Source organism: Ornithorhynchus anatinus, chromosome 3, assembly GCF_004115215.2.
Source record: "Ornithorhynchus anatinus isolate Pmale09 chromosome 3, mOrnAna1.pri.v4, whole genome shotgun sequence".
NCBI classification, from domain to species: domain Eukaryota; kingdom Metazoa; phylum Chordata; class Mammalia; order Monotremata; family Ornithorhynchidae; genus Ornithorhynchus; species Ornithorhynchus anatinus.
In genome coordinates, this window is record NC_041730.1 from 124,161,472 (window position 1) to 124,175,120 (window position 13,649).

The following is a 13,649-nucleotide window of genomic DNA, read 5'->3' on the forward strand; positions in this document are numbered from 1 at the left end:
GCCTGTGCTCTTTCCACTAGACCACACTAGTCTCTCAGGCCACAAACGACTGGCATTCTCCCCAACCTCCAAACTGAATCCCCCCTGCTTTCGACTGGAGCACCAAGTTTCCAATCCACAATCCAAGCACCTCAACCTCCAATTACCTTTCACTGGGTATTCCAATCCCCAACCCCTAAATTAAGTTCATGGGTAAACCTTCATCTGTTGGTTTTCCCTCTGCTGAAATGGATTTCCACATTTGGGGTGGGGTTCAGGCTGTCCCATCTGTTGCTTCCCCAACCCTAAAACTATATTTACTGACCAGCCATATTCACAAATGCTGCTGGGGGCCAGAGTCCCAGAATATAAGTTTTTGGGTTGCCTAGATTAGATTCATGGTAAACCCCAACCCACCGAACTATATTCACAAATATGGCTTGGTAGTCAAGGGAGCAATGAATACAGTTCAGAGTTGGAGCTACAGAAAATCCAATTATGGGAATCAGAGAAATGTTGCTTAGTGGTCCTGGAAAGGTGTCCCTGGGGTCAGGGCTACAGTAAGATAGAGTTCGAGGGTCTTGGTTATCAGCAGGGGTTGGGGGGGGGTGAGGAAAACATTGAAATTAACAACTGGTGGAGGAGAGGGGTGCCAGGGGTCCTTTACAGAATCACCCCCCCACCCATTCTAGATCATCTCCTCTTTGGGTTTCACTCACCAGCACTGGCATCCCTTGTCGATTCTGGTAGCTGAGGCAGCAACCGGGAACATTCCAATCAAGGTCAAAATCTCCTCAAGACAGAGCTTTCAGGTGACTTGTCCTGCCTCCTGCAAGCCCCGCCTCCCGACTCTTTCTCCTCATCTCTCAGGTGGAATGAACCAGCTTCAGATGCAACACCTGCTCCCTCCCTTTCTGCTCCTTACCCTAGCCTTCTGGGGTACTGCAGCTGCTAGAGTAGTCACTGCAGCTGTGGTTGCTCTGAGCCATGAGGAGCAAGAAAGTGCTCTTTTGGCCTCAGTACCCTTGCTTGGCACTTACTAAGTGCTAAACAAATACATTAATCATTTATTATCTTTGTTTTTAATCTTTATGCTGTGGTCACCTCTCCTTATATATGTCTCCAGGACCCTATCCCCTCTTTCAGGGACCATGTCTAATTCCCACATGTACATTCCTTCCCAATTTTAGTACAGCGCTCTGCATATGAGTCTCTCTGGTTTCTCCAGAGGGAGGCAGCTGTGGTGGGGTGAAGGAGCTGCTTCCGCAATCAGAAAGGCTCAGCACAAGGCAGGAGTCTGGTAGAAATCATGAGCTCTTTGCCCCTTTTGTTGGGCTAATGGGGTGCTTTTGGTTTATTTCTGGTATTTTTTGAGTGCTTACTGTGTGCAGAGTACTGTAGTATTTTTATGCTCAGTAAAAGCTGTTGGTGTCACTTAGGATCCTTTATGAAATTTATAAAAAAAAAAATTGGGGACTGGTAGACCTGTGATCTGACTAAATTAGCAGGGTCCTGGGGGCTAGGCTTCCTTGCTGAAATTGGGAGGAGTAGCTGGAGAGGAGGAAGAGAAGAAAGACTTTTTACCTCCCTTTACATCCCTTTAAGTAATAGCAGTGATGTTTTCAAGTGCTATGCACTGCACTGGGACATGCAGTGTAATGCTTAGTACGGTGCCTGGCACATAGTAGGCACTTAATTGCCATAATTGTTATTATTTCTATTAATAAACACTGGGGTAGGTACAAGATTATAATAATAATGTTGGTTTTTGTTAACCACTTACTCTGTGCAGAGCACTGTTCTAAGCGCTGGGGTAGATACAGGGTAATCAGGTTGTCCCACGTGGGGCTCACAGTCTTAATCCCCATTTTACAGATGAGGTAACTGAGGTACAGAGAAGTGAAGTGACTTGCCCACAGTCACCGAGCTGACAAGTGGCAGAGCTGGGATTCAAACCCATGACCTCCGACTCCCAAGCCCATGCTCTTTCCACTGAGCCATGCTGCTTCTCTGATTATCAAGTTCAGCACAATCCATAACCCACATGGGGCTCACAGTCTAAATAAGATGGAGAGCAAGTATCGAATCCCCCTTTTACAAGTGAGGAGACTGAGGCACAGAGAACTCAAGTGATTTGCCCAAGGTCACACAGTAGACAAGTGGCAGTTCTGAGTAGAACCCAGGTCCTCTAACTACCAGGGATGTGCTCCTTCCACTTGGCCACCCTCTCTCTGTTCAAAGCCCGTGTCTGACATTTTCTGAGTCCCAGGCATGCCCTTGCCCACCTCTCCCACATCCTTTCCTTGCTCCTGAACGTGGGGGCTAGTACTTAGCTGCCAGCCAGTGCTGGAAGGGGAGAAGGGACCATTCACTTCTGCTACCTCCTCCTTCCCTCCCCCTGAAGATGCCTCCCTCCTAGCTCTCCCTTGCCCCCTCAAGGAGCCCCCAGAAGACAGGCTCCACATGAAAGTCAGTAGGTCCTCTATACCCTCCCACCCCTGGGACCGCAGCCTCCGGTCTCTCTGTGTGCCTGTGCCCCCTCCTTCAGCGGGAGCAGCCCGAGCTGACTGCGACCCTGTGAGGAGCGGGCAGAGAGATGACGTCCTGACACAGAGTGGGGGCCACCATCCAGGGGTTTATTACCTGTCCCATCGACCCACACAGCCCGCTGTTTATCTGTCTTCCTGACACACCTAATTACCCAGGTTGCAGCTGCCAGAGCATTTGCTCTTCCTAAATCACGGGTTCCCATTACTCCTGTCGCCCAGGCTGCTCTGCTGCTGCCTGCAGAAGGCCTGCCATTGATTTTGCCGTTCCCATTTATGATCTACAAGGCTCTGCACTGCTGTTGCACATTTTACCTTAATTAGTTTATTCTTTTGGGCGTCCCCGGTCGGCTCTTAAGCCACGTGGGGGCTCGGTTGAGGGAGGAGCTGTGGAAAAGTAGATCACCCCCTCTCAGGGCACGGGAGCGGTGAGGCGTCGCTGCTGGATCAAGAGCCGGATGGCAGCGGGACGAGGGCCTGGGGGGCAAAGGCTGAGGAAACACTGGAAGAGGAGAGACAGAAGGGAAACGGCGTGGCCTAATAAGGAAGCAGCGTGGCCCAGTGGATAGAGCAAGGGCCTGGGAGTCAGAAGTACCTGGATTCTACTCACAGCTCTGCCACTTGTCTGCTGGGTGACCTTGAACAAGTCGCTTAATTTCTCTGTGCCTCAGTTCCCTCATCTGTAAAAAATGGAGATTAAACCTGTGAGCCATTAAACCTGTGAGCCCACTGTGGGACAGAGACTGTGTCCAACCCAATTGCCCAATCTATCCCAGTGCTTAGTACAGTTCTTGGCACATAATAAGTGCTTAACAAATACCATGACTAATATTATAATAAGGAGGAGCAGCCACTGGGAGAGTGGTCTGTGGGAGGGAAAGTCCTGGAGCTGGCTTCTCCAAAGATGGAACCAACTGACAGGATGTTTGTGCAACCTGCTGTGATCCCTTGGGGTTGGGGTCAGGGCAGCCCTGAAGAGCAGCTCCAACAGTCTGTCCTGAATCCCAGGAATCCCCAAGACCAAGGCCTTGGGAGCCTAACTCTCTTCCCCTCTTCAAAGTCCTACTGAGAGCTCACCTCCTCCAAGAGGCCTTCCCAGCCTGAGCACCCCCCTTTCCCTCTGCTCCCCTTCCCCTCCCCTCCCCCTCTGCTCCTCCCCCTTCCCCTCCCCTCAGCATTGTGCTCATTTGTATATATTATTTATTACCCTATTTGTTTTGTTAAGGAGGTGTACATCCCCTTGATTCTATTCATCTGGATATGTTGTCTTGTTTTTGTTTCGTTCTGTTTTGCTTTGCTGACTGTCTCCCCTGTTTAGTCTGTGAGCCTGTCTTTGGGCAGGGACTGTCTCTATCTGTTGCTGAATTGTACATTCCAAGCTCTTAGTACAGTGCTCTGCTCATAGTAAGCGCTCAATAAATACTATTGAATGAATGAATGAATTTCGATGACCTTGCGGGTTCAGGGCTGCCATCCTGCCGACTCAAGAGCGCAGTCCAATCTACATGTATATCCCCCTTCCTGCAGGTCCCCCAGGGCTGCCCTGGACCTGTCTAAACCCTTGAAGCGTGGGGATGCAGAGCTGATTCCACCTTAGGGACCAATTTGGGTTTCCCAGGGCCAGTGTTCATGGAAGCTGGAGCCCCAGGAATCCCTGGACCAAACCAAGCCCGATTCAAACCCAAGGAACTGGATGGGCTTCAGGAATGCAGCAAACTAACTTTCCACTCAGGGTTTTGTGGCACCTTCCCACTCTCCCTTTCCAGGCCCTCCAAATTAGCCTCACGGATTCCCCTCCCCAGCTGCTTTGGGGGTTTCCCAGGACACCGCACTCTCAGACCCAGGGCCAACGGCATCTCTCGGATTCTTGCTGGGGGGACTTGAGTCCTCAGGGGGGATAGCTAGGCTGGGCACTGTGGGGAAGCAGAGAAGGGAGGTGTGACAGAACAGTTTTCAAGCCCCTCTCTTTTCCTGCTGCAACCCCAGACTTGGGAGTGGTTGGTGATTGGTGCTTCTGCTGCTGCTGCCTCTTCTTCCCATCATCCTGAGACCGAACGGTAGTTAACCCCGCACCTCTCAGAACCTCTGCTCCCCGTGGCCTCAGGGGAAGACCACCCAGAGGAGTCTGAACCCCAAAAGATCCCTCCCTAGGGCATATTGAATCCCTCCGAAGTGGGTTCTCTTTGGAGGTGTCTTTTCTTAGGGGGATCAAAGTGGTGACTGGTATCCAGGAATTATTTTTGGCCACAGGATTAGAAGGCAGGATGGGAAAAACTATCTGCCCCAGTTCTGAAACTTTGCAGTAACTAGGGAAAGGAAAGAAAGAAACAGCATGGTCTAATGGATAGAGCGCTGGTCTGGGAGTCAGAAGGAACTGGGTTCTAATCCCAGCTCTGCCACTTGCCTGCTGTGTGACCTCGGTCAAGTCACTTCACTTCTCTATGCCTCAGTTACCTCAAATGTAAAATGGGGATTAACGCTGCGAAACCCCCGTGGGACATGGACTGTCTCCATCCTGATTATCTTGTATCTACCCCGGCACTTAGTTGGGTGCCTGGCACATGACAAATGCCATAACAGGGACCACCGCAGAACAACATGTCAGCCAGGCCTGGGACCCCCAGAACCCCGGGGGACGTCTGCCTGCTACTAGGCTGCACTGGGGCTTCTCTTCCAGTTCAGGGGGAGATCCAGGAAGCCCAGAGCAGTTTGGGGGCCTCCGTGATGCTGTCCAGAGGGCTGCAGTGCCCCTAAGAGCCTCCTAGGGTCCCCTTATTAGGGTGTTGAATGCCCCAAGAGGAAATGGAAAAGGACCAATGACACTTTAGAAAATATAAACGCTCAGCTGTGCTTCCTGGAGTTAAGAAAACCAGGCTAAAGCTTTAGGGCAAGGGGAGGAGGGTGGAGCCACTGGAGGACTCAGCATGGCCAAGTGGAAAGAGCATAGGCCCGGAAGTCGAGGACCTGGACCCTGATCGTGGCTCTGCCATTTGTCTGTGGTGTGACCTTGGGCGAGTCACTTCACTTCTCTGGACCTGCGTTTCCTCATCTGTAAAAATGGAGATTCAATACCTGTTCTCCCTCTTAGATTATGAGTCCCATGTGGGACAAGGACTCTGTTTGACCTGATTATCGTATATACACCCCAGCACTTAATACACTGCTTGGAACATAGTAAGCACTGAACAGATAGCACAATTTATTAATTAATCAATTCCTTGTCCAATGGCCATTGTAGTTGGAAGTCACAATAGACATCACGTTGGCAGCGAGGGGAAGGGGGATCCCTGTCTTGATCTGCTATCCACTCCATGCCTCCCCTCCCCCATTTGCTTTCCAGGAGTGGCCACGTACACCGACAAACTGTTCAAGTTCCGCAATCACCGCTGGGAGGACATCCTGAGCGATGAGGTCAACGTCCGCCGGGGTGTGGCCAGTCGCTTCGCTGGACGCTCCGTGGCCTGCGTGGACAGGACGGTGAGTGAGGAGAGCAGAGTTCCCGAAGCAGGTGTTCCGGCAGGGTTACAGGGAGGATCCCCTAGAACTGCTACGTCAGGACCCGGAGCGGGTGCCGAAGGGACAGCTACCGGCCGGGTGCACAAGGAGGGCTTGTGTTAGTCGGTCAGTCGATCGTATTTATTGAGCGGTTCCTGTGTGTGGAGCACTGTACTAAGATCTCGGAAGAATATGATATATCAATAAAACGGACGCATTCCTTGTCCATAATGAGCTTACAGTCTAGAGGGGGAGAGAGAGATTATTATAAACAGATTATAGGTATGTATCTAACTTATGTAAATTATTTTCATCATTTCCTGCACACCTGTCCATCCCCCTCCCACAGGGATCCAGCTCCCCTTGGATGTGGGGTAGTGGACTGTCCCTTTTGAGGCATAAATATGGCAGGGGGTCTCACTATCTTTGGGAAAGGTGGGTGGCTGAGGGGTTGGGCTAGATCGGGCCCACTGCTTTTGTTACTCCAGAGGCCTGTGTAGGGAAGCGGCGTCGCCCAGTGGAATAGAGCGCAGGTCTGGGAGTCAGAGGACTTGGGTTTTAATCCTGGCTCTCCCACCTAATAATAATAATTGTAGTTTTTGTCTACTTGTCCGCTGTGTGACCTTGGGCTGTCACGTAACTTCTCTGTGCCTCCGTTTCCTCAACTGTAAAATGGGGTTTAGAACCTACCCCCTCCTAATTAGACTGTGAACCCCATGTGGGACAAGGACCATGTCCATCCCAATTATCTTGTATCTATCCCATTGCTTAGAACATTGAACAGCACACAGTAAGCACTTAAAAAGTACCTAATTAATCATTATTATTTAGGAAGGGCGTTTTTTCTGCTGAGAGACCTGTAGAATTAAGGGGATTTTTTTCCCTCTTAGACTCCTGCTCTTTAGCTTGGCAAGTAATCATCGAGGGAGCAGGGGTCATGGCTTGGTCAGCCATTACAGGGCCACCTCCAGCTGCCTGGGGACCTACTCCCTGGAAGAAGGAGTGAGGGTAGCAGGGGAGGAAAGATGGGGCAGCTCACCTCAGACTTGAGATGACACAGAGGGGGATTTGGGATGCAGTGTGAAACTTCACAGCGGGGGCCTAGAGTCCCTGGCAGAAGGCAGGTGCTGGATATAAATATTTATTTTTTAACAAAGTGAGACTTGGATGGGGAGCCAAGCTAGACTGCAGAGCTACATTTAGATTTGACCTGAATCCTTTGCATCTAGACTCCTACCTTACCAAGTGTTGAGGAGGGGACGGCCATGACAGGCCCAAAGAGAGGGGAGAGTCCCACAGGGACTTGAGCCTGGCAATTCTCCAGCCATGGGTACTAGCCCATGCCCACATGTCTCCTAGGACCACCAGGCCTGCTTTCTACTTGTCCCTTCCTCTCTTCTAGTTTCCTTCAGACTGGGGGTTTCATGGATTGGGAAATATCATCATTCAATCAATCAATCCGTGGAATTTAGCAGCGTGGCTCAGTGGAAAGAGCGTGGGCTTGGGAGTCAGAGGTCATGGGTTCTAATTCCTGCTCCGCCACTAGTCAACTGTGTGACCTTGGGCAAGTCACTTAACTTCTCTGTGCCTCGGTTGCCTCGTCCGTCAAATGGGGATTAAAGCTGTGAGCCTCACGTGGGACAACCTGATCACCTTGTACCCCCAGAGCTTAGAACAGTGCTTTGCACCTAGTAAGCGCTTAACAAATACCAACATTATTATTATTGTTATTATTTATTGAGCACTTTCTGTGCAGAGCCCTGTCCTAAGGGCTTGCGAGAGTACAATACAGCAGAGTTGGTAGACATGTTCCTTGCCCACAAGGGGCTTAATTCATTCATTCAATCGTATTTGTTGAGCGCTTACTGTGTGCAGAGCACTGTACTAAGTGCTTGAGCACTGTACTAAGCGCTTGATGTCTAGAAGGGGACTCAGACATTGAAATAAGTTACAGATGGATACGTACATAAATCCTGTGGGGCTGAAGGTGGGGGTGAATATCAAGTGCTCAAAGGGGACACAGAAGGGAGGCCAATCAGGGAAAGTGAGGGCTTAGACTAGGAAGGCCTCTTGGAGGAGATATGACTTTAATAAGGTTTCGATGGTGGTGAGAGTAGTGGTCTGTCAGATAGTAAGTTGGTCAGGGATGAGGTGGGGGACACGGGAAAGGGGTCGCTGACAAGATAGACGAGATTGAGGCACACTGAATAAGTTAGCAGGGGAGGAGGGAAATGTGCAGGCTGGGTTGAAGTAGGAGATCAGCTAGGTTCGATAGGAGGGGGAGACCTGATGGATATGGAGACAGGAAATCTGTCTGACCTGATTATCCTGTATCTGATTGGTGGTTCACTCCCCACAACCAGGCTACTAAATCTTGTCACTTACACTGCATAGCATCTCTCAGTCCTTGACCCAAGCCCTTGCCTAATTGTGGTTTTTGTTAAGTGCTTACCTTGTGCCAAGCACTGTACTAAGAGCAAGGGTAGATATAAGATAATCAGTTCCCAATGGGGCACAGTCAAAGTAGGAGAGAGAACAGGCATTGAATCCCCAGTTTGCAGATGAGGGAACTGAGGCACAGAGAAGTAAATTCATTCAATAGTATTTATTGAGACCTTACTATGTGCAGAGCACTGTACTAAGCGCTTGGGATGTACAAGTCGGTAACAGATAGAGACAGTCCCTGCCCTTTGACGGGCTCACAGTCTAATCGGGGGAGACGGACAGACAAGAACGATGGCAAGAAATAGAATCGAGGGGAAGAACATCTCATTAAAGCAATAGCAAATAAATAGAATCAGGGCGATGTACATCTCATTAACAAAATAAATAGGGTAATGAAGATATAAACAGTTGAGCGGACGAGTACAGTGCTGAGGGGACGGGAGAGGGGGAGGAGCAGAGGGATGGCATTTGTTACGCGCTTACTATGTGTAAAGTACTGTTCTAGGCCACACAGCAGACAAGTGGCAGAACCAGGATTAGAACCCGACCTCTGATTCCTAGGCCCGTGCTCTTTCCACTAGATCACGTTGTTCTTTTCCCAGTATCCCCAGAGTCCTTTAACCTTCTCTTCACTGGACTTTCATCTCCAGCCTCATTTATTCGTTCAACTGCGTATAACCCTCTGCCACAAACTAACCTCCCATGATCCGTTTCAGCACAGCGCACACTGAAAAGTCGTGTGGCCCAGTGGAAAGAGCACAAGCCTGGGAGTCAGAGGACCTGGGTTCTGATCTCTGCTCCGCCACTTTGCCGTGTGACCTTGGACAAGTTACTTCTTTGTCCTTCAGTTTCCTCAATTGTAAAATGAGGATTCAGTATCTGTTCTTCCCCTAATTAGACAGTGAGCCCCATGTGGAACAGGGACTGTTTTGTGTCTACCAACTCTGTTGTATTACAATTTCCCAAGCACTTAGTACAGTGCTCTGCACACAGGAAGCACTCAATAAATGTTGTGGATTGATCGATCTACCCCAGTGCTTAGAACAATGCTTGACACATATAAGTGCTTTACAAATACCATAATTAATAAACCACTACTCTTTCATGCCCTCCACGAGCTTCAATTCACCAGCAAATCAGGAGAAATAAGCATCTCGGTTCTTCCCAGAGGAAATGAAGCTTGAACACGGGTATAAGAGAGATGGCTTGCTGGATGTCAAGTGGAAGGTTATTTCAGGCTAAGAGCACCACTGTGAAAGAAGACAAAGGCAAGAATAGGAGATGCTGCCCAAGGAGATATGTGCTCATTGGTTGGAAGAAATTGAGCCAGGAGCTATGGAAAGATGAGAGGGTAGAGGAGGGGGAAGAGCCGGACTCAAGGACAATTTGCTTAAATCCGGTTGAGAAACAATGAGGAACTGAAGCAGAATAGCCTAGTGGATAGAGCATGGGCCTGAGAGCCAGAAGTACCTGGGTTCTAATCCCGGCTCCACCACTTCTCTGCTGTGTGACCTTGGGCAAGTCATTTGTCTTTGTGCCTCTGTCACCTCATCTGTAAAATGGAGATTGACTGTGAGCCCCATAGTGGACATGGACTGTGTCCAACCTGATTAGCTAATATTTTCCCCAGCACTTTTTACAGTGCCTGGAACATAGCAGTCGCTTGACAGATAACGTAAAAAAAAACTGGATGGAATAATGCTGTGGTAGCAGACAGAGGGGACTGTTATTTTGCCCGCGCCTTTATCGACTGATGAAAAAGGATGGGGGCTGGAGGAGGGAAGGCTAATAAAGAGTTTGTACTCTCCCAAGTACTTAATGCAGTGTTTGGCATGCAGTAAACACTCTACAAATACCATCGATTGAAAGAGAAAATTGTAGTAGCCAAGATGGGAGGTGACCAGAGCATTCACAATCAATCAATCAATCAATCAATGGTATTTATTGAGCAGTTACTATGTGTAGAGCTCTGTACTAAGAGCTTGGGAGAGACAGTACAAAAGTTAGCAGACACGTTCCCAGTCCACATCGAGTTTACAGTCTCCAAGAGGTGTTGCAGTAGGGACAGGGAAAGGTCCTGAAGATGCTATGGAAGGGAGAGAGGTGAGGGAGGAGTCAAGATGAATAAGGGTTGGCTGTTGATGATGATGATGATGACATTGATGATGGCATTTGTTAAGCGCTTACTATGTGCCGAGCACTGTTCTAAGTGCTGGGGTAGATGCAAGATAATCAGGTTGTCCCACATGAGACTCACAGTCTTAATCCCCCTTTTCCAGATGAGGTAACTGAGGCACAGCGAAGTGAAGTGACTTGCCCAAAATCACACAGCTGACAAGTGGCGGAGCCAGGATTAGAACCCACAACCTCTGACTCCCAAGCCCGGGCTCTTTCCACTAAGCCACGCTGCTTCTGTTGAGGGGGTGGGTGTCTTCCAGGAGCAAGAGACATTAAGGAAGAGAGAAGACTATGGGGGAATTGGGTGGAGGGGAAAGAGGATGATCAGGAATCTTGTCTGCGATGACGATGGCGTGGCTCAGTGGAAAGAGCATGGGCTTTGGAGTCAGAGGTCATGAGTTTGAATCCCGCTCTGCCACTTGTCAGCTGTGTGACCGTGGGCAAGTCACTTAACTTCTCTGTGCCTCAGTTACCTCATCTGTCAAATGGGAATTAAGACTCTGAGCCCCACGTGGGACAACCTGATTCCCCTGTGTCTACCGCAGCGCTTAGAACAGTGCTCTGCACATAGTAAACGCTTAACAAATACCAACATTATTATTATTATGATATTAGTAATAATAATCAGAATCGTTAAGCACTATGTGACAAGCACTATTCTAAGCACTGGGGAGGTTACAAAATAAGCAGATCGGTCACAGCCGCACACAAGGCTTACAATCTAAGGAGGAGGAAGAACAGGGATTGAATCTCCCTTTTACAGATAAGGTAACTGAGGTACAGAGAAGGGGAGTGACTTGTCCAAGGTCAAACAGTAATCACATGGTAAAGCCCAGTTTAGAACCTCGGTCCTCTGACTCATTCATTCATTCCATTCATTTGATCATATTTATTGAGCGCTTACTGTGTGCAAAGCACTGTACTAAGCGCTTGGGAGAGTACAATATAGCCACAAAAAGGCACATCCCTGCCCACCGTCTAGAGGTCCGTGCTCTTTCCACTAGGCATGCTGCTCCTCCACTAATGATGACGGTGATGATGAAGATGATGATGTCGAGAATGATGGATAAACCTCTGTCCTGAGACTTCAAGTCCAAGAAACCGCATGAAAGGATTGATGATGTGGCCGGTAGTTTTTGCTGGGCTACTCAACTCCCTCATCTCTGACAGTCCTGAGCCTGCTGGGGCGCGGGGCACAGTGAACTGAAATTGCGTGGCGGGTGACAATCTCGCTGAGGCGGGGAGAGATGGAGGACTTGGTTGAGGGGTCAGAATTTGGTTGAACGAGAGGTATCGGAGGTTTGAGAACCATTTGAAAAGAGATGACAGTGGAAGTGTACGAGAAGTGGACGAGAAGCAGCGTGGCGCAGTGGAAAGAGCGTGGGCTTTGGAGTCAGGGCTCATGAGTTCAAATCCCAGCTCTGCCACTTGTCAGCTGTGTGACTGTGGGCAAGTCACTTAACTTCTCTGTGCCTCGGTTCCCTCATCTGTAAAATGGGGATTAAGTGTGAGCCCCACGTGGGACAACCTGATTCCCCTGTGTTTACCCCAGCGCTTAGAACAGTGCTCGGCACATAGTAAGCGCTTAACAAATACCAACATTATTATTATTATTAAGTGTAGTGGTAAAGGAGAAAGCAGAGATTTCTGGAGAAAACCAGCTCTCGGTGGGAGGAAAAGAGAGGAAGGCAAAGAGCCTGGAGTCACAGGAGCCCCCGAGAACCTTTTTATCGGAATCATCAGGCCTGAGAGTTTACTGTGGGCAGAGAGCTGTGCTTGATGCTTGAGAAACATACAGAAGAAGTCAATCGCTGCCCTCAAGAAGCTTACAGTTGTAAACATAAGGGAAGGGAACATGTGTGTTGCTCCTATTATACCTTCTAACACTCAAAGGGCCAATGAAAGCATACATTCATTTCTGTTCACTCCTCCCCTCCCTTCCTTCCCCTCCTGATTTTGCCTCTTACTTCAGGGCTCCGGGCGTTACTCCATCTACATCGCCAACTATGCCAATGGCAACGTGGGCCCCGATGCCCTCATCGAAATGGATCCAGAGGCCAGTGACCTCACCCGGGGCATCCTGGCACTCAACGATGTTGCGGCTGAAGCAGGGGTCAATAAATACACAGGTAAGGAGGGGTGGGGGTGGGGGAGCAGGGGCTCGAACCATAAAGCCCTACAAGTCTGAGCTAGTGGAGTCTTGGGGAGCCACGTGGACAGTGTGGGCCTCTGCTCAGAAAGGGAGGACCAGCTGGAAATTGACTCGAGAACTCCGCAGCCCATTTTCCTCTCGAATCACCCTCCAGCTCCAACTGATTAATCAATCCGTGGTATTTATTCAGCACTTAATGATGATGATGGTATTTGTTAAGCACTTACTATGTGTCAAACACTGTTCTAAATGCTGGGGTAGATACAAGATAATCAGGTTGTCCCGCATGGGGCTCACAGTCTCAATCCCCATTTTCCAGATGAGGTAAGTGAGGCACAGAGAAGTGAAGTGACTTGCCCAAAATCACACAGCTGATAAGTGGCGGAGCCGGGTTTAGAACCCATGACCTCCGACTCCCCAGCCCGTGCTCTTTCCACTAAGCCACGCTGCTTAGAGCACTGTACTAAGCATTTGGGAGAGTACATTCTAATAGAATTGGAGGGCACAATCCCTCTCAACAAGGACCTTAGTCTAGACGGGGAGGCAGACATTAAAAATATATTAGATAGAGAAAAAAATAGTGACGTATAAGGAGAAGCAGAGAAGCAGCATGGTGTAGTGGATAGAGCACGGGCCCGGGAGTCAGAAGATCATGGGTTCTAATCCCGACTCCACCACTTGTCTGCAAGTCACTTCACTTCTCTGTGACGCAGTTACCTCATCTGTAAAATGGGGATTATGACTGTGAGCCCCACATGAAACAGGGACTGTGTCCAACTCTATTTGCTTATATCCACCCCAGCACTTAGTATAGTGCCTCGCACAAAGTAAGCACTTAACAAATACCATTATTA

The 13,649-nt window shown here is 49.3% G+C and overlaps 1 protein-coding gene across 2 annotated transcripts in view; it reads left to right on the forward strand.

The window, feature by feature from the left end:
* Positions 1-13,649, forward strand: part of CRTAC1 (cartilage acidic protein 1) — a 156,054-nt gene that overhangs the window by 99,133 nt on the left and 43,272 nt on the right. For both annotated transcript variants that reach the window (XM_029060567.2, XM_029060566.2), the window contains exons 4-5: positions 5,866-6,002; positions 12,616-12,772. In XM_029060567.2, coding sequence (XP_028916400.1) covers positions 5,866-6,002; positions 12,616-12,772 — 294 coding nt within the window. The remainder of the gene's footprint in view (positions 1-5,865; positions 6,003-12,615; positions 12,773-13,649) is intronic.